Source organism: Corvus cornix, chromosome 12 (genome assembly GCF_000738735.6).
Source record: "Corvus cornix cornix isolate S_Up_H32 chromosome 12, ASM73873v5, whole genome shotgun sequence".
Taxonomy (NCBI): Eukaryota; Metazoa; Chordata; class Aves; order Passeriformes; family Corvidae; genus Corvus; species Corvus cornix.
The window spans coordinates 11,447,270-11,468,636 of record NC_046342.1 but is presented as its reverse complement, the minus strand read 5'-3'; the positions used below and the strand labels follow the sequence as shown (position 1 = coordinate 11,468,636).

The window sequence follows — 21,367 nt, the reverse complement described above, 5'->3', positions numbered from 1 at the left end:
TCAAAAATAAAAGCTTTGGTCTAAGCAGCTTACATAGTGGATAAGAAAAACAGAACATGAGAGAATAGAGAGGGAAAACAAGTCCATTTATTAGGTAAACAAAAAGGACAGGAAATCTTATCACCTGGCTGTGGCAGAAATAATTGGTAATTATGCATGTAAAAAGCCCAGTACAATAATTTTGCAGTGACTGGCAAGAATCAAGTGGGTTTTAAGAAGTGGGGTCAAGCGTCTTCTGAGATTTGTCATGGAGAAAGTATCTTGGAGCCCACAGCCTGGCCTAGACAGTTTTCTGTTAAAAAACACTACAAACACACACACACACACACACACACACACACACACACACACGAAGAGAGACTGAGGAAACCATAGATATGCGTATTTACCTGGTGCCAAATATAGAAAACTGAATCGCATTAAAGCAGATTAACTGGTGCAACCTACAGTAACTGGGCTTACAGGCTGATGGGAAACTAACGCTTCGCTTAGACTATTCTGTCCCAAGAAGAGATCAACCTCCCTGCATTAAAATGAAATCTTCCCTCCAAGCTTTAAGTCCAATCTGATGGATGACTGCCGTCATTCAAATTTCAGTGGAAACTGACTGCTTTATCTCATCTGTTCTAAAAACCATCCGATAATCCAAGGGTCTCTCCACTGGATGGCCCTTGGCTGTGCAAGTTGCTGCACTATCTTAACATTTAAAGCATTCTCAGGAAATTTACACTTGGAAGATCCCTATCTCCGATTAGAGGAAGACAGGTGATTATGATATCAAAGAAAAACATGGAATTCCTAGCTCTAATACTTTTGTTGGCTGGCAAAAGGATGGGAGCAATTTTTCTATTTTTCTTCCTTGGGTTTCTGGTTGGTTGGTTGTTTTAATTGTGTATTTGCATTTTTGTTTGGATTTTTCTCTTGTTTATTTAAATTAATGAATTAAGAGCCAAACCAGCTCCATTCACATGCATAAAACATTCTAATCCAGGCAGCAATCCCAGGGGCCATATGCAACACAAGAAAAAAACCACCAGCTCTACTCAGTAAAGATGAAGGCTGAAAAAGGACTATACCATCAATGATCCCAGAGCACTAAGATATATTTTGATCAAGAGGACTGCTTAAGACAACAATAATTTCAAAACAGAGAGATTTCCTAAGTAAGTGCCAATAGTACTGTTAGTGGTCTACCCCTCTTACTGAGTTTTGCAACTAATCATACCCTTTTCCCCACATGGCAACGTGTTTATGACACCATACACAGAACAGATACCTGTTTACAAACCTAACCCAGCAAAAATGATGAAGTTTTAAGAAAAATCAGGTTTTGGTTCATGGTATGACTGAATTGAAGATATCCCTGCTCACTGCAGCGGGGTAGGACTAGGTGACCTTTGAAAGCCCCTTCCCTATGGTATGGTTCTATATAGTGCCATAAATTCTTGTACTGGCAATAAGGAAGGGCAGCAAGAACATAAAAAAGGTGCAATTACCTTTTTGTAATGTGGTGCTGATGGTTTTGCTAAAAGTGTTTTAGACTACAGAACAGCCCTGAAAGTAACAGTTAAACCTTTCACTCAGGAAACAAATCTATAGTGTATCTCCTAATCTTCAGCACCCTAACAGAAATCTGTGACGTGGAGTCAGCCTGGGTGGTTTTTTACCCACCTGCCCACCTTTTTTTTTTTGCTGTTGTTAATCAAATTACTGAAGATCACTAACAGTTGGGATTTGCGTTCAAACAAGTGAAATAACCAACTGGACCTGTTGGTCACTGCATAAAGCAAGTCCTAAGGGGGGTGATACCCAGATAGAGAGAGGTACTTGCCCGTCGGCTGTGGACCAAGGCTCCCTGTTCATCTACAGGCTCCTCTTTCTCCCCTTCTTGTTTCTCCTCCTTCTCTGGCACCTGAGAGAGAAACCCAGATTTATTAACCCCATACTGTTTCAAGGTTACCAAGATTTCTGTCGTAATTTAAGGTGCTAAAGGTTTAAAAAGAGGCTTCCTGCAGTTTCTGTTCTGAAGTTTCCAATGCTATTGGATCAGACTCTTGCAGCACTGAACGGTAACATATATAACAAGGGGGCAAAGGTTTTACCTCATTGTCACTGACTGCTGCAGGTCCCTCAGGAACTTCCTCAGTCTGTTGACTGCTGTTCTCATCCGATGCAATGCTCTGCTGTTCCATTTCTAGCTCCTTTCGACGGGCCTTTCGCCGGCGTGTTTCTGCCCCAATCAGTGTGCCTAAAACAGGTGGAGGTAGGTGTTCTGCAGCATTTGGGCTACGTTTCTGCACAGGGCAATTCCGGTTTCCCTTGTGACACGCACAGTCCACTTTATAATTGCTGCTCCAAAACACAAACATAATTTGTGTCACTCTTCATTTCTCAACCCTTGCACAGAGACATTCAATACATCTCCTACTAAACATCTCACCACGTGCCAAAGCAAGGACAGCAGGCTACCTTATGGCTTCTATTGTAGAATATGCCAGCAGAACTGGACAGAATAGCCGGGAAATGCAATTCAGTAGAAAACGGAGCAATATGTAGAATGCGAGGAAAGGGCTGGAGGAAGATGTCCAGTCCAGGAGGGCAGTGGAGAGCTCCCGGGCGAGGTGAAGGACTCACCAGATGTTGTACTCATAGTCAAAGGCGATGGTAACCTCTGTGTCCTTGGCAATGGTGGCAACAGCGTAGATGCACAGGTGGATCATCCCATCAGCAATCACATGACGAACCTTGTTAAACAAAGTAGAAAGAAACTGATGTCTCCACAGGTTGCATTTCCTACTTCTGAGACAGAAGCCTCCTTTTGCAAAGTAGCTCTTACCTACTCTACGAATAATTATCCCAAATTCTCCATAGGGAGAAGCCTGCTTCACTGCTCGTCTCATCCTGTGCTTTTCCACTTACAACTACCACCACCTGCTTACCCTCAGTACTACCGTGCAGCCAAAGGAAAGACATAAAAGAAATCTTTCTCTTCCCAAAAAAAACCTCCCTCATGTTCCCAAACCTTCTCATATTCCAAGTATAAACCATCAAACAAGCAAGAGACACAGAGAATTTACCACATTTAGGGCATTTTAAGTTAGGGAAAGTGCTAAGCTTATGTAAAACATGTATTTGCAATTACAGTGATGATGGAGAGAGAATTTACCTCTGCGTTTGGAGTGCAGGACCGCCTGATGAACCTGGCATCATTACCAAAGGTGCGGGCATCAACACACATCTCAACGCCATTGAACTTGGAGTAGAACAGCACAAAGGGATATGGCCTGGAGAAGCAACAGAACATCTCAATCCCAAAATAGCCAATTCCTACAGCACTGTTGTTAACAGGTATGCCTCACTTCACTAGAAGCAGCACTTCCATCAGCACTATTGCTCTGGGGGCTTATGTACTTCCATCAGTTTAAGAGATCTATTTCAGAGGGTTTGATCCATAATCAGAGCATCAAGCTGAGGTGATATTTTTGATTTCCCATTTCTATGATGGCATAGCTGACAGGAACCTGTAAGCGAGCATTATCCCATAGAGACACTCTGTGCCACGATGCTCTCATACCAATCATTTCATAGTACTCTTACTTTTTGAAGAAATGCCCATTGACCTCGAATTGCTGTCGTAACATAACCTTTCCTCGATACTCAATTATAAGGGTATCTAGTGCCAAGTCTCTTGCTGCCCTCAGGATCTTCCGGTGCTTCTGAACCCGAGTCACCCTTCCCAGCTGCAGCTGTAACAAAAACCAGAGCAAAAGAGAACTTGAACCAGAGGCCTCTAACTCATGAAGAATATTTTACCTACATAGAAAGAAAAAATATTCTAATAGCAACACAGAAAATCCGCCAGGTGAATATCTAGTCTATTCTGTAACAATTTAGGAATGACCAATAACCTTGATAATATTTATCAAAAGCAAACAGTATTTATTCCCTTCCTTCAACAGTAGTCTGACAAATCTATCAGACTATTTCAATCTCGCAGCTAGGAGGCATAACCAGACCTGTCACTTGCTACTAACTGGGAATTGCTCTGCAATTATGGCAACTTTCACAGCCAGAATAATTCAGATCTTCCCTAAATTGTGGGTTGTCACACATTCAGAGAAAAAAATGCAAGCTTTTCCTTCTGCAGAGGATGGTAAATTCCAGCAAACAGGCCAAAGACTTAAGCTGGCAATTTCCACCTTCATCCAGAAACTTCTCTACATCTCTCTGCTCAGCTAGTGCTGTTGATTTTTAATTTTTTTTAACACTAAGAAATAAATTTTTAATGAAGTAGTGACAGTTTGTTGAAACATCCTCATGTTAAAGTCTACAGCTGTATTACAATGGATTTTCACAACAATGTGTCTTGACAGTATGAAACCACAATATTCTTTAAGCACAGACATCCAAATATGACAAATTTTATGGAATAATGGAAGGGATATTATAAGCACTAGGGCAGAGGAAAGACTTATTCCATAAAAACAAAGTACTTTTCTTACTTAAAAAATTGAACTTCTGTGCAAGCAAAGATTATGTGAAGATGACTGGCTGCCTTGCCACCACTTCTGTGCCTGTTCCTTCCTAAGCAGTCTATTCACTGCTCATAAGGGCACAGTTTTGATACTCTTCCAGAGTGAATTGAAGCATAAGTGTTCTGACTTCAGTAGTAACGACAGTCATGTATCTAAATTAGGAGTAAACCACAAAATTTTACTAAAATCAAGTTCCCAACTTTTCCTGAGAGAGCTCTCATTAGAAACAGCTACTGAGCACTCCGCTGAAATGGATAAAAATTAGTTCAAGGGGCTCAGCCTGAACAATGACAGAACACACAACGAAAATAAAAGTTAACGCCTTAAGGCAGCACTCAGCACTGAGAACCCAGCAAAACCCTTGTACTGACCACATGAAAATACTGAACCACAGATCTTTTTAACCCTTTCTTCTGATTGTGATCTTACATCTCCTCTGTATACAACCTCTTCAGGAAAATTACTTTTGTTGTTTCAATATGACATTATACTGCAGATCCTGGATGAGCCAGTAAAGTAAGATCTATTTGTTGACTTCTCTTACTCAGATCCAGGATAAAGACAGCTTTATAAAAGTATTCATTTGAAACCTATTCAGATGGGAGCAGTGGTCCAGAGCTCCTCCTGAGATACATCCAGTGCTACAGGTGTCATGCCTATGGGGTTTATCTCTCTTATACCACTCTATCTGCCAGCAGTTGGGAAAACCTGCATATATGTACTGGAGACTCTGAAGAGCCTTGCAGGGTGTTCATCTCTTCAGGTCTTGGGTCCTGACAGGAGCTCACAGAGGATTCCCCAAGTCCACTCAAGTGGCATAACAGAAACGTGTTATTTCCAGACTAAGAAGCCACACTGCTGGTCCTGATTTCTGATCAACAAACCCATGACATGAGTGAACTGTAGGGTAAGACTGTTTACACCACGGAGTAGCAGCTAAATTATTTTTAGCACTTTGTACTTTCCAACTGTGGCAACAAAGAATAAATAAATAGGACCAGATTTCCTAGTGTATGACAGGAGATAAGAAGAAAGTATCTGAAGTTATTAGATGAATTAGGATCCAGTGTGCCTCCAGCTGAATAATTCTGTTTCTATACTATCACTGATTTGTTTTTATACTTTCTCACCTAGGCCCTACACAGGAGGGTTGGACCAGATGACCTTCAGTGGTTCCTCTCAACCTAAACTGTTCTATTACTCTATCAATACCAAGAATATCAATGAGATCGTACTTTTCAGAGGTGCAAGTTAATGTCTGGTAGCCTTCACTCTCACCTTTGCCTCATGACTGACTTGTATTACACTTCACCTCATGCCAGAAAACAGCTTGGGGAATACACGTGGGATAAGGTGGGGTGGTCAGAGGAGGAGAAAGTCCATGCAGGAAAGAGAAGCTCTGCATCTGCACAACTTATTTATCTGAGTTTGGTGAAATAGGAATGATCTCATAGCTCTTCTGGTAAGACACAGCTCAGCTTGTTTTCGTTCTCTGAATTTAGAAATATGAAGTAGATTAGCTGCCATGCTTTCATGTGTGAAAAGAACAAATGATTTTATTCATGTCATAGGCTAGGGACTGCTGACTGCTAATCAGCCAAAACTGTTCTGATATATTTGCAGAGCAACATCTGCATAATACTCAGTGGCTTTATTTTATAAAGGCCCTTTCGCTCTTCACTTCAGAATGTGAAATCAATCAGGGGTTTGAGCTCAAGTCAGCAAGTATCAGAGGCAACAAAGGGCAAATACTAACCCTGGGTTTGGTTTGGCAACAACAGTCAGGAAAGTGATTCACAGCTTTCAGTTTGTTGAGCAGCTGGCAGTAGCCAGGACTAAGATGATTTTATTCATACCACTAAACAGCTTCATATTTTCACAACTTTCCCTTTGCATCATGAGGACAGCTGAAAACTGGTTTATCATAAAATCACAGAATCATTGAGGTTAGAAAAGCCCTCTAAGATTGAGTTCAATTGTTAACCCACCACTGTCCAGTCCATCACTAACCCGTATCCCTCAGTGCCACATCCACAAGTTTTTTAAACACCTCCAGGAATAGTGACTCCACCACTTCCCTGGGCAGCCTGTTCCAGTTTGGTAACCCTTGTAAAAATAATTTCCTAATAGCTAGTGTAAACCTACCCTGGTGCAAAACTTGAGACCATTTCCTCTTGTCTTATCCAAAACAGTCCAAGGACCAAAATCCCATATTCTCCATGTGTAACTCTTAACCCATCTTTCCCTACTCTTCCTGGTTCGAGAAAGCTTTTAGGGCACATCTCAATCTCTTTTAAGTATATACTTGCATCACTGTTGACCTAAGTCAAACAACTCTCTCAACTGTTATGCAGGTATATATATGAGTATGCAGGGCGTATGAAACATTATTTTTATTCCTTTCTCCTGTCTCCAGAATCTTCATGGCCAAAGAAAGCAGTGACAACACTTCTACACAGCTGCCAACTGCATATTAGCACAGCCTCCTGACTTTTTTCTAGCTCAAAGTACCTATTTTCCCTTATCTCACAGAAAAGCTATTTTTATGTTCAATAATGATACCTAGTTAAGAGACAACTGATGCAAACCAAGAAGCCTTCTCAGTTTGCTTGCCAAAGATGAGACAAATGAGTGAAACAAAAGTAGAATGCAGTGCATGAGAGCATGTGCTCCACACCTATGCAGGTGCCCTCCTCACAACACTCCACAGCCACCTCCTGAACAGAGATAACCGGACATAGGAGCTGATAAGCAGCAACCCAGGACAGCCACCTGGTCTTTCCTCAGTGTCCAAGAGAAACCATGAAACCGCAAAGTCCCTTGATACCTTCCCAGCATGTGCAATGATAGGACCTACCAACAGCTTGTTTACAGTAACTGCAGCTCACTGTGAAGTTTTCCAAGTTTCTACCTTTTTGTTTCTTTGGGATGTATCACCTTTGGAGTCTTCTGATTTGGAATGCTAGCCACATTTTCCTATGGGAAAACCTATGTCTGTACTGAGATGGGAGAGGCTGAGAGAGCATGAAAAGAACAAGCACATTTATGCATGGTATCTTTTATAGTCTTGTGTCCTGCTGTACACACATCAAGAAACAGCATGTGTTTTATTACTTGTTTCAGGACTTTTCCTAAAAGCCATGTGAAGCAGACAGAATTGGTTACATTTAGTCTCAAAAAACACTAAGATTTCTAGAGGAGTAGAACTTTTTCTTCTCTGTGTTTCCTCAGCTTCTCTCTTTAGAAAGGCTACTCACATAGCCAGCAGGAAGTGTTTCTCCCCAACCCCCCCCAAGAAATCTTATTTATTGCAGAACCAGAGGCAAGAATGGAAGAAAGTTTGGTCCAAAGTCCTCCTTCTGCACTCTCCCTTACTGGCAAGATCTGTGCTCTGCCTGAAGTGAAAGCAGAGGGAAAGGTGGGAGGGAGCACATGAACTTCACTGAGTCAGTTGATATAAACAAGAATGATTCAAGCACAAACATACACCTGATATTCAGGTTTCTGACTTTGGTCCCTTTCTACAGAAGAAGTGCCCCACTTCTCTTCTGCAGCCCACCCTTTCAGATACACCTATCTCCATTCTCCTGGACAAGGAAGGCCCAGAAAAGCCTGAACTGTGCAGGAATGCTGTGTTCAATGCTATGTTCAATAAAGCACAGATAGGATGAAACAACAGATAAGAAGAGTATTAGTGGGGAGGACATACACCACACAAACACATTGTTTTCCTGTTTCTGCTTGTTTACATGCACTCCATAAAGATGGCAAGACATCAACCATTGCTCATTGCTGGAAAGTTAGGGAGAGAGTCAGTTTCCTAAAATCAGCTGTAGTTGTGCAGTTTTTGGAAGTTACCAGAGTCCAAATAATCCAAAATACTGAAATAATGTAGAAAGGTTCTTTAAAGTAGCCTTCCACACGAGTGAAGAAATAAAATAAAAAATAAAGGGGACTGGAAAACTCAGGTGGAAATCAGGAAATTTCCTGTCTTCAGCAAGTGACAGATCTGGTTCCACCTCAGGCCGTTCAGTGATCAAAGTATTTATGGTAAAATAACAGTTAACCACATCACAGAACTGTGCAAAATATCCCCAGCTTAGCAACACTGATTTGGTCTAATGCAAGTGTTTGTGAATCAATCTCTGTACTGGCAGAATTTCTGATTCACTGTGTATCAAACCTGTGCCTGTTGGTCTGAGCTAGGATACTGCTCACCCATGCCCTGACCTACTCCACCTCTGTCCTGCTGGTTCTTACCTGCATCTGGGACCCAATAACAGTATTATTGCAGGCCAGTTCTGTTTTGTTGATTGTGTCCAGCATAGCAGTTTTGCCCACATAGTCTTTATTAGAGTTTAGGTGACGCTCCAGCAAGTTCTGCACATCAGCACTGTACTGGTTCGTGAAGGCTTCCTCATACTGGTCCGTCCAGAGGCGTATCCGATTCTCCCACCCTTCAGCTGTGTTTTCATCCAAGGCATGTGCTTCAGAAGGGGAATTCTGCACAAAACAGCAAAGAATGAATGGATAGTACACAGCAGGAAAACCTATCCACAGTGCTCCAAGCACATGAATATGCTACAAAAAAAAGGCAAATCTGTTCCAAGCTATTTAAGTGTTGGTTATGAGGACACATTTTTCAGCATCTGCACCCTCCAGAACACTGTACAAGAGTGTCACTTAGGAATCTACTGAGATTTCATGCAGAATTAAGACCTCTTGGAAGTTGGAACTTGGCACTACTACAGAAAATAAAATTAGGCTAGTACATGGCCAGAAAAAAAAATTACGCCACTTTGGAAAAATAATCAAGTACATTAAAAAAGCAAAGGCATGGAATACACGAAGGCAAATAAATTTCCTGCAGGCTTGTCCTACTGTCAACCCACTCATGGCCAACATAATGCTAGATGATGCTGACTGCATCTCAATCTTTGCAGTGACTGATCCAAAAATAGTCCTGAACCTTCTAGCTAAATGGTCACCAGAGTTTCAAGAAACTGAATGTAGAGCATAAGCTAATACCCAGAGGGTTAAAACTGCAAGTCCTAAGCAGAGTAAAGAAGAGAGGGCAAAATCAGGTAATCCGTTTAGGCTGTCTTGTAAAGGAGGGGAAAACAGAAGCTGGTAGAAAGAAAAACACTTAAGCTTCATTCTTTAATTGACAGTAGTTGAAGTAGTTCAACAAATACTCCAGAGCTCAGTAACTCAACTGGCTTCATAAAGCACTGAGACACATATGACACTGAGGTCTTAGTAACAAGGACAAATGAAGAGCAGTCATTATTTTAATCATATATATTAAAACCAGCAAGAGTTTCCATGCATTTTTACCCTCTCGAGCCACTTGCACACTATGGAGATGGTGCATAGGGATGCCACAGGACTGTCCTTTTTCCTCTGAGCCACCTGCTAGCAGCCACTGCCAGCTACAGGACTGGGGTCAAGTGGAACTGAGCAAACCTTAAGGCACCTCTTGTGTGTCTAGAAACAAATGCAGCTCACAGTTCAAGTCTACTTTTTTTGTCAAATAACCTTCCTATTCAATGGCCATACCTACCACTATTGAAGAAGTCAGAGATAAATACAATGTCCATCCATCCCTAGTAAGGGGATGTGGGTAGAAACAAGGCAGCACTGCTAGGGGCTCCCAACGTTAAACTTGTGAACTACTTTGATGTCCAAGCTTGAAATAGCTTTGATGCAATCAAACAATAACTGCCCTCACAAAGAGCAGCCACAACCAGTTCTACATCCCTTACATCAAACACCCCACTCCCAAGTGCCATGAATCAGTCACCTCTCAGAACTGGATTGCATTATCTTACTGGAAGCGATCAGAAGCAGATGGAAGGTTCAAGGGGCAATTCCTGTGATACCCTTTTGAATAGGGTACCACCTACCACTACCTCCTTGTGGTGCATTGTAAGGTTTGAGTTTATTACAAGGCTGGTCCCACAATCAGAAATTCCCCAGGCAAACCAAAAGAGGGACAAAATAAAGAGGAAAAAACCTCACCACCATCACAGAGGGTTGTAATTTCTACTCACCTTCATCCTCAGAGACTTTCTTGAGCCCTCTCGAAAAGCCTGTCCCCCAGACAAGGAGAGAGAGAAAAAACAAGGTATTGTAAATTTCCTCAGAATTAGGATCCCAGAACCACACTAAATCTTACTCCAATCCTTAATAAAAGATGACAAGAAATACAGGAAAACCTACACAAGAAACAATGGACCTGAACAAAAAGAGACTCTGCAATGCAAATCCAGTGGAAACTGCTGAAAAGCTTGATGGCCAGGATTTCTGAACTGAAAAAGCCTGCCTCACACTTAGTAAAAATGTCAAGATCAAAACCAGAACTGTCCCAACTAACCCCACTTGCTTTGATACAAGAAAGGTCCAGCAACAGAATCAAGCTGGTTCGCAACAAAAAAATAACCCCTCCAGACCTCACACACCTCCTTCCCCCAGTGTTTTATTTCATCAGTGCCTACCAGAAGAACTTCAAGGGAAACCTAACCTGTGGAAAATCATGGTAAAGCTGGCAGATGATGGGAAAGAACCAGCTGCTCACACACTTGCATTCCAATATAAGCAATCCAAATTTATTTCAGTCCCCAAACCCTCACAAACAAGACAGTAAAGTCATCCCTCAACAAATGTTCATCACTACCTATATAGTTTTCCAAACAGGCAGTATCTCTGTCCCCGAAGAACAGTGCCAAGAAGCTCTGCAGCCCAAATTCCTCAACAAAGCCTGCTAAAAAATACCATGCTCCCTTCATTTTTCATTGTGTTCACACACAGACTGACCCTTTTCCACAAACAGACAGACTCCAAAAGCTATTTCCCCAGATCCTAATATAGCAAAAGGAAAAAATATGTAATTGAGTCCAAGTGCTGAGCATGAATGCACAGCATTGGGAAATAAGGGTGGAGTTCCAGCAAGGTAATTTTTAAACCAACAGCCACGTACTCGAGCAGGTCACAAATACAAGGCGTCCCATTATTACACCAGAAAGAGCAATTCCTGACAGGACAAAAGTTTCTTGTCTACTGCCAGCTTGTCAACCTGCTCCTAACAACACTGCACAGCATTTGGTAGGAACTGCAGCAACCTCATCTCACTCCACATACCTTGATCTTTTTGGCCTTTGGAGCAGTGCGAGCCTTTTCTGTACTCCTCTTCCTCTTCTTGGGTTTGCTCCTGCGGACGCGGTTGACGGTCAGTGTGATGCTGGTCGGCGTGTGCTGCGTGGCCGTGTACAGCACTGTGGAGGGAGAGAGTTCTTCATCCCAGCTCTCAGTGGCACTGCTGTCCCCGCCTAGAGAGACAAGCACTTCGTTAGCAACAGCTTCTCATCCCTGAGAGCACACACAGCTTACCCTTATGTCCATTTTCATCAAGACAACTTGCTGCCCCTGCATAACTCTTCCCTGAGAGAACTATATCACCTCTGTTTTCCCACCTGAACTGGGAACAAGTGTTCCAAACTTCTGGTATGTCACAGAACTGCATTAATGAAAATTTTCCTTTTCTGTTCACAAGATAATCTGATTTTCCCTAGAGCTAACTGAGGTGAAGTGTAAGGAGAGGAGAAAATCCCAGTGTGGTTGGGAGGCAAAGAACATTAGTGGGCAGTGATCACAGTTAGATGACTACAGCATCCAAAAGACAAAGGTCTTGAAGAAAGAAAACAAAAGTCACCATTATCAGAATTACAACCTCAGACTCACCTGACACGTTGTCCTGCTTCCGGCGGCGGAGTCTGATCACCTTCCCCCTGCTCATTCCTCTGCCAAAGGAGAATGTACAATTGAAGCTGGTTTGTAGGAGTAAAGTCACTTGAAATTCAACAGGGTGTCACAAGATGCGTGCCCTCAGTGGGGCCCAGGATGATAAGAACACCGATTTAACATCCTCATCTCCACTCCTGGTGCCACCAACACTTGTCAGGCTGACAACGCAAAGGAGGAGGGTCAATACTGGGTAAAGCACTGGAAAGAACGCTCCAGTTAGCAAAAGGAAGTCTGTCCCACAGCCCAAAGGTGACACAGTTTGGTATGAGCAGTCAACACAAGGAGCAGCCCAGATCTGCACTGCACCAAAGCTTACCTGCACTTTTCACACTTGAGGAGGAAACCATCTTGAGAGACACTGCAGTGGCACCAAGTGGGAATTGATTCTCCTTCTGAGGAGCTCTCACTATCCCCGGAATTCTCCTCATCAGGTGAGTGCAGGCCATTCAGTTCTGCACGAGGTATAATGGTCTGGACAGGAGGAGAGGCTGGCGGCGTTGGAGGAGGAGGGGCTCCATAATTATGATCCTGAAAATGAGTATTTGCAGTACTACTTTTAATGTGAAGATATGATGCCTAGAAACTGAAGTTCCAAATCCACAGTTCCCAGGTTAATATTTAACTGGTGTAAAACAATAGACTGAATTCCTCAACCTACCAAGAAGGTACAGTAATAGCTCTGAAACATGTAGATTATTTCCTTCAGCACCAATGAATTAAACTCAAAACTTATGAAAACAACCAGGCTATTTCGACATTAACTGTTGTACTGTTAATAATCTGAGATGACATCAGTGTTTAAACAATGAAACCAGCTGCCCTGAGATGCAGAGTTTCTGTCTGTTGAGATATTCAAAACTCAACTGGACATGGTCTTGGGCAACCTGCTCAAGCAGAGTCAGCTTGAACAGGGAGGTTGGATTATGCGATCTCAAGGGGCCCCTTCCAACCTCAGTGATTCTGTGACACCCTGTTCATCCCACAGCTTCAAGCTATGCTCCCACTCTTCCTGACTGCTCCTTGATTCTCATTGTTTTAAGTTACCACTATGAAAATCTACGCAGTTGAAACAAGTACAAATAGTGCACAATAAACCAAATGGGGCATAAAATTACCACCAGGAAAATATTATATATTCATATATATTCACACTTCATTCATATACTTCATTCAGTTAAAAATCTATCGCCTAGAACACTAATAAAGCTTGCTGTAGAGTATGCAAGACTTCACAAACAATAAACACAGAAATGAAAAATGTATGGCAGAACTCAGCTCTAACTTAGTGTTCCCTAGTAAATAAGCCAAAACTCCTAAGGCTTAACAGGCAAAGAACTATGGAACAAGAAGAAAAGAGTAAAAGTAGACAGTAAAGAGCTGATTCACTGCAGAGAGAGTACTCACTGCGTAAGGCAGCCCGCGATAGCTGTGTTTCTGGGTGGCCCCATAGCCGTGGCTGGAGTACACATTCTTCTCACTGACAGCTGGACTAGCTTCCACAGACTCTGGGCTGCAGAAAGGGCCAGAAGTAAAACCCATCAATACATCATCATTTTTTTTAGTGCCAGTATTTCACTGCTCTTTTCTATTGAACACATGAGCTCAAAATGAAGAAACTTCATGAAATCAAGGTGGTGTCATGTGTTTCACCAAGCATCATGTGTGCAGAAGCTGTACAGGATGAACCTGCTTTCAGAGCGAAGGAACTGAGTAAGGGCCACCCTATATAGCTCATTAAACTGGGTCTCAATCTGGGAAGTTAAAAAGGTAATTAGCATGTAAGAAGCTCAGTTTCCTTATTGTTGAGGAAATTGGGTCTAGTTCAGCATTCGCATCTGAACCCAGCTAGCCTAATCTCAAAGCCACTGAACAGTACTGCCATTTTATCTCTGCAACAGCTTATTTCAACTGCAGCTAAGCAGCTTTCCTGCACCTGCACTTGTTTCTCTCTCCCTCAGATACCAATTGTTACTGAGTCCAACATCCTGTGATAAAACCTGCATGAAACCTGCAGCTATCCTGACAGCAACTACCAGGAATTGGAGATTCCTGTTACAAAGTGGCAACAAAATCCATGACCTGGACAGACAGTGGCCACAGACAGATCAGATTCACCCTGCGCTTTCTATACAGCAACCTGCAATGAGCAGAACAGGAAATCTGCTGCTGAGGTACAATGCACTCTTCCACCACAGGGGGGTGAAAAAAAACAGCTAAAAATCAAAGGTATATCCTCAGCAGAAAGCTGCAGAAACCCTACTCAGAGAAGGGACAGCTGCAATTCAATGCAGGGGATATTAGGTAATGAGCCTAGAGACAGAACACCAGCAAGGAAACACGCTGTCTTCTGTTACAAGTAGAAGATACAAGTCAGATAACCTCTGCACAGATCAGAAGTAGGGCCTGTATCAGAATACGGCCGAATATTACTGAATCACCTCTGCAGATGAAATCTTCATCAACATTACAGCATGGAGCTGAGCAAGCAGGGAAGAAAAATACAGAAAAAGAAAACTTTACCTTGGACCTCTGCTGCGCTGGTGAGATCTCACAGGATTTTCAGTGGGTTCTACATGGTCAGCATGAATCAGGCACCATCAAACAATGGCCAGCAATCACGCGTGGGGCAGTGCTTAGGCACCACCCAAGAACAGTAACCCCTTGCCCTTTGGACTTCCTATTAGCTCTTGAAATCTCTGCTGCTCTGAAGTTTGCCCCACCCTGCCACTCAACCTCATCTATTCTCCAAGGCACCAACTCTGAGCTTCTGGCTTATTCTGGAGTAAAGTGGATCTGTCTTTGCAACATAAAGGAGCAATAATTCATTGTACAAAGAACTGCAAAAAGTAGAAGACCTTACACCTATGCAAACGACACTTCTGTAGCTCAGGATTTAGGTGCACAACATGATAAATTCCGTTGGTTTTCAATGTGACTACAGCCAGCTAAACTGTCAGAAGCAGGAGATATAAGTGATTTCTCTCAAAGGATATACTTCTTAGTAAAAGGTTACCATGTAGAATTTGCAACATAATTCAGCCTTTGCAACACTCCTTTAGGCCTTTCAGATTGGTACAGCGTCAAATCCATTCAGGTTTAATAATATTCTCAGAAACAATATTAGAAGCAAAAGAGCCTAAACAGTCTAAGCAGCAGATACATCCTCTGTCCAAGTCACCCACATTCCTAACCACAGTCAGTCTGGAATACCAGCAGTGCTGCCACAAGCATTAGCAATAAAACTTCAGGATTGTTGGTGCAACCGTGTCCAGGGACAACAACGCTGGGGCCCATGCTTCCTCAGCAGCAGCATGCCAAGGAGCTTCCACAACTTCCAATATGCCGTCAGACTAACACAGCAAAACTACTCTGCAGCCTCCATGTCACCCTCAGATGAACAGCAACACACTACACCATTTTCACCTCCTCTCTGTATCAGAGGCCGGGGAAGATGCTAAAGCTCAGCCTGTAAAGAGGAACAGCTAGTTTTCCTTTTGCCTTCCCCACCACCTTTGTGATGCACATCTTGGAAATCAATCCCTTATAAGAGGTACAAAGCTCAGGTACCCCAGACTTTAAGCATCAAACCAGAGAGTTTCAAAGCCAAAGTGAAGGATAGCCTTAACTTTGAACAGACCCATGAAGGACACTTCAGCAGTAACAGTGCATTGATGCAAAGCCTGGAGAATAGAGTCCTGGCAGTCCCAATTTTTAGGGAACAGGCAGAGAAACCAGTTCAGAAATCTTCAAAAGCCTTTTTTCAAAGCACTAGAGCCTAGCCTCAAGATGGACCTACAAATTTCTTACAAGGGAGAAGGAAAATGCTTTGCAGAAGGTTTACAGTCAGTCTTTTTGATATTTAAACGCTACAAGGAACACATGCGCAGATACATCTGGCTCCTCTCTCTACCATGCTCAGCTTTGAAAGCAAAGTACATGAGCAAACTATTTAGCACTCTTCCTCCTGTCATAAACAGTTTAAAATTCCTGCATGTTGAGTCTTCAAAGTGCTGCTGTGGGAGAAGCAGGGTGACAAGCAATACTGAATGTTAGATCTTGAAAAGTGAAGGATCACGTAACCACTACAGATGAGCGACTTACTAGATTCTGATTCCCCATTTAAAAACATGTAAAAATGTGGGCTTTAGGATGGAATGAAGCATCATGAAGAAGAATGCCTAGAATGGGGCCAGTGCCAAGACAGACAAAAAAGAGCTTTAGCAGTCTTGCAGAGAGTGCGACTGTGTAGTCAAACTCTATGCATAGTCAAATCAGGGTGAGATGGAAGGGAAAAACAATGATTCATACCTTAGCCCACTGCTCTTACAGCTCAAAATTAATAGAGTCTGGAGCAATTTCTGTTCTACACTGATCCATCTGACATGCAGGTATTCGCACAGTAGGTACCTTTAAATAATACATGGGAGAAATCTATCTCCAAAATGTCATTTGTAAATTTTTGTAAAGACATACTACAGCCCGTGCTTCAAAGAAGGATGCAGGCAAGCAGGAGGTAGAAGCACACAGAAATAACTTCAGCCCTCACTCTCGTCCCTGACAAAAACAGTCTTATCCTAGGTTTTAAGAAGAGATCACAATGCAGTATTTCCTGATTTTGAAATGCTCCTGACTCCGCAGAAGCAGAGTCTTTTAAAAGAAATGTAAGTCCCCTCCAACAGGCCTCAGAGATACGGCTGCAGTGAGAGCCCTGCACATGGTCCTGTGGTGGGGACTCCGAAGGATGCTCTCTGAGGCGTGCTCCTTGGAGTCTGCTCAGGGGCAGAAACAAAATAAAGGTGCCTACACAGGCTGGTGCTGTCTCACATCTCCGTCAATCTCCAAAGGTGTCCACAAATCAGTCACAGAAGACTGGTACCAAGTCTGAGCTAACAGGCTCTATGAGAGGAAGGTTCAGCATGCTGATCCCTCACATTACAGCTGTTGGAAAAGGAGTTGGCTTGTACCTTGCCAACATCAAGCCTGGGTACAGCAAACGCACAACTGCCTGCACTTGAGTATAGACTTACTAGTCAAGCTGATATAAAACCCATGGTTGAGTGTCTCATACTGTTGGAATTCTCCTTTTCCCCATATCCTCTGTCAAACTTACCAATTTCCATAACGCTGTATTTGTTAACACCCATCTCTCAGCCAGTGGTCCACAGCCAGTGGACCAGCAGCCCCTTTCTCCAGAGTGGAGAAAGCACTAGCACCAATCCTACAGCCCGACTCCAGGTCAGCCCTCTGGCACCCTCCCGTTTCTCCTTTCTCCTCATCCGTGGGGTAACACTCACTCCGATCCTGCAGCCATGTCGGAGTAGGACGTATCTGGTGTGGTGACTCCCAGAGGGATTGCAATGCTCATGACGCCCGTCGGGGATCACGGAGTCCAGAGGGCAGCGACTGGCCGCTCCGAGGGCGGAGAGGAGCCGCAGAGCCTCGGCCAACACGTCACGGACATGGGGAAACCTACCAGGGTAGAAACAAAGCATTGCATCTCTGTTATGGGATGAGGTCTCCCTCTATGCCTCTGAAGAAGGCTTTCACAGCAAAGAAAAGCATAAATAGATTTCCATCAGTGACATGCCACATCACTTTTACTTCATTTTTACATGTAGGGCCAGGGAAGAGGTAGATAGATGGTAGTAGTTTGGTGGAGGGTTGGAGTTTTTTTACAGTGGACTGACATGCAATGAGCTGCTTTGCCTTAAGGCTGATAATGGTAGTTCCCCCCTCCCCCAAGTAAACTGAGGACTAATTATCAGATAAGTAATCTATTAGCTCCTTCTGCATATAAGCAGCAGCTGCCACCTATCACCCACAGCCCTCCACCAGCATTTCCTAACTCTTTCCCCAAACAAGCTGCAGGCAAAACCCCACCTCTGAGGACAACTAGACAACGCCAGGGTGGACCCAGCTGAGACCTCTCCCTGGAGATCAGTTTGTATGTGCACTCGTTGGGCCTACAGCACAGGTGACCGGCAGAGCAGCTGTTCCCACACCACCGATGGCTGCCCTGGGCCACGAGGCCCATCCTGGACTCTGCACCGGTGGCTCAGTGAGCCCTGACACAGCGAGCCTCGACTGTCCCTGACACCTCCCCAGGGCAGAGCCACGTCAGACGTCTGGGCGCTGGGAATGCGGCGGGACCATTGGCTGTGTGCGGGGAGCCGGGGTGAGTCACGGCGGCACCGGGGCGCAGCCGCCGGCCGTGCCGGGGAAGCCCGGGCTCCACCTTCGCTGCTGACCACAGCGCTTTGCTACGGCCGTGAGAGAAATCGCCGATAAATGCAGACTTCCAAGGGTCGGATGGCGGCCGAAGGTGAAACGGGATCAGCTCCTCATTATGTAAATAACCTCAATAACACAGATGAGCATAAAGGAGCTATTATTTTACACAGCTCAAGAGAACCCCCCCACAACAGGGAGAGAGGCTGCATTTCTGCACGGAGCAAAGGCAGCTCCAAAAACAAAGAAAAATGGTGACAACCACCCTCTCTGCACGTTAAACTTTAAGGGCAGCCTTGAATACTTTCCACTGCCTTTCCCCGGCTCCGGCAGCGCAGACAAGCCAGCCTGCTGTCACATGCTCCCCGGCATCTCGGGGCTCTGCCAGCAAACCCTCCTGGGCTAGAGAGAGGCCGTGAGCCAAGTTTTCCTGTGGGTAGTGAATTTCTCACAGGGAACTGCCTTTGGACACCACGGTCCAACCATTGTTTAATGCACAAAACCCCCAGAAACACAAAAACACACACTCACTATAAGGGCAAATGAAGAAGAGTGAGAGTCAGAAAGTTTAAATGCTACATGCTATATTGCCTTTTCCTGTCTTAAAAGGCAGGCCACTTCTCTCGGCACAAGAAAATACTTTCCTTCTTCAGCATACATCCCTATGAGAAATCTTTCAGGCAGTATGACAGGTATACAGTGAATTACAGAAGTAGCACATAAAGATTTCTAAGTGGTCTGTGGCAATTCCCTGTTATGCCCCAAAGCAATGGTCTCGCAGGGAGGTGGGAGATGAAAAAGGAAACAGGCAGGACTAAGCTCACAAGCAGTTCCAACCCAAGACAGCCCAGTGTCCTTGAGTGTGTTTTCTGGAAAAAAAAAATTAAAAGAAAAATAAAAGGACCTTTCAGAAGTGTCTTATTTACCCTTTCTGATGCTTGTGACAAGAGTTGTGATTTCTACACTGACACGAGATGAGACAAACTGCTGCTAAAATACAGCTAAAAGCTACAGACATCCATCCCTGCTTCAACCAAGTCACGTTAAACTCTAGCACAAGGTTAAAAGAAGTAAGGCAAGTTCCTCAGTGTCTGAAGCACCCTTCCCTTTAAGGGACATGGAAAACTATTCCTCCCCCCACACCCAGTAATCTTTCTAAATACTTGTTTAGATGTTTTTCCCTCTATCGATCTCTTGCCTTTGCCATGACCATACCCAGCTGGCAGCAGCCCGACATTTCATCAGAATAAATTCCAGCCTCCTGCCTGCCTGTGACTCAGCAGAACTGGAGGATTTCAGGTGCAGCTTCTGGACTAAAGAGTCACAGGATACCTGGTTAATCCAGGAGTAACTGGGACAAGTTTTCACCCACTTTTCATAGGAAACCCTCTTTCTATCAACACTGTACAAATGCTGCTGCACTGGAATGGTCTGATAACTGCCATTTTTGGGAAGGAGATTACTGGAGAAACATGAAATACCAAAACCCGAAAGGTTAAACAAGGCAAATTCCAGTTCAGTCACTTTTGTGTTGACCCAGCAATACTTGCCCAACCATTACCCATGCTCAGATTTTACTGTTTGGTGCTGCTATTTTATGTGTACTTTTGACTCTGACCATGTGACAATTCAAAATGAATTGGTGAGACCAACTTCAAGTGCTGTCCAAGACCACATCACCTTCAAGCTACATTACAGTATGGTCTTCATGAAACTTGGCCTATTAACATGCAAAACATCAGCCAGAAAATGCTGGGGTTGAGATCTAAATGTTCACCTATCAAACTGGTCAATTTCCTGTATATTCAATCCCCAAGGTCCTTCCTACCTCTCCGCCCAAAAATACAGCTGTACAGGAAAAAAAGGTCACACCCAGTTCTCTCTGCTGCCACTGGACTAAGTTTTAGTAAAAGTCAAAGTCTTAATTCAAATCCAATGAGCATCAGACCACAGCACAAACCTGTCTCCCTTACAACACAATTCTTCTTGAAATCAAATGGAAATGGTAATTTTGATGGCCTAACAGGTAGATAATACTTAGCTGGTTTCGAAAATGTAGCATTTAAAGATATTTTTTCCCCCACATTTGGCACCTACATACCTGCTTCCTTAACCAGTCATACCAGTATAAAGATACCTGGTCTTCCCCAACATCATCAGAACAGCCCAGATGAGCATCCACCCACACAGCCACCCCAGCTGGGATCCCTGGTTCTCACTCAGTGCAGGTCATACGCCAAGGGACTGACCCATCGTGAGTGGCTGCCTTGGCTACACTGTGAATATATGCTATTCAGTTATTTCAGGTAACATCCTGTATTGACAGAAAGGACTGTAATAAATCTAATCTGGCCAAGAGAAGGTTAAGCAACACCTGCTGCTGTAACAGTGAATTAAATTTTCAGAACTCTGTTTAGGATGCAATGGCTGCAGCGCTGCATTGGCTCACTTCCACAGCCACTGTCATCCATGTACAAATAAAGCAGATGCAGAAAATTTACTGCTGCAAACTCTCTTTATTACTTGCGGTGTTAGAAGTCTGTACTAACAGGGACAATCAAGCATGGTGAGTCAAAGAGCTCACTAGAGCTTCCTCCTTCAAGATGTGGTTGTTCCTGTTTTCACTCGTGTCCCAGTCATACAGACACCTCTGGGCACCCATGGTGTGCAACACTTGGTGACAGACTCTACAAAGTATTTGTGAGCGTCATGAAAAATTCACCCCCAGACAAAAAACTCTGGGCACAGCTTCATAGACTGTACGTGCTACCTAAATTCAGACTCCATCGTCCTTTGGTGCT

General features: G+C 43.7%; 1 protein-coding gene across 3 annotated transcripts in view; it reads right to left on the bottom strand.

The window, feature by feature from the left end:
* Positions 1-21,367, bottom strand: part of SETD5 (SET domain containing 5) — a 65,957-nt gene that overhangs the window by 22,208 nt on the left and 22,382 nt on the right. For 2 of the 3 annotated variants that reach the window (XM_039559328.1, XM_039559327.1), the window contains exons 2-13: positions 17,633-17,807; positions 13,743-13,848; positions 12,655-12,866; positions 12,276-12,334; positions 11,676-11,863; positions 10,589-10,627; positions 8,796-9,038; positions 3,598-3,746; positions 3,167-3,284; positions 2,635-2,744; positions 2,103-2,349; positions 1,832-1,912 (exon numbers count right to left, since the gene is read on the bottom strand). In XM_039559328.1, the coding sequence (XP_039415262.1) occupies positions 1,832-1,912; positions 2,103-2,349; positions 2,635-2,744; positions 3,167-3,284; positions 3,598-3,746; positions 8,796-9,038; positions 10,589-10,627; positions 11,676-11,863; positions 12,276-12,334; positions 12,655-12,866; positions 13,743-13,848; positions 17,633-17,703 (1,623 nt within the window). In that variant the 5' untranslated portion in view covers positions 17,704-17,807. Of the gene's footprint in view, positions 1-1,831; positions 1,913-2,102; positions 2,350-2,634; positions 2,745-3,166; positions 3,285-3,597; positions 3,747-8,795; positions 9,039-10,588; positions 10,628-11,675; positions 11,864-12,275; positions 12,497-12,654; positions 12,867-13,742; positions 13,849-17,632; positions 17,808-21,367 lie in introns of all 3 variants that reach the window. The other variant, XM_039559329.1, reaches the window with a different exon arrangement.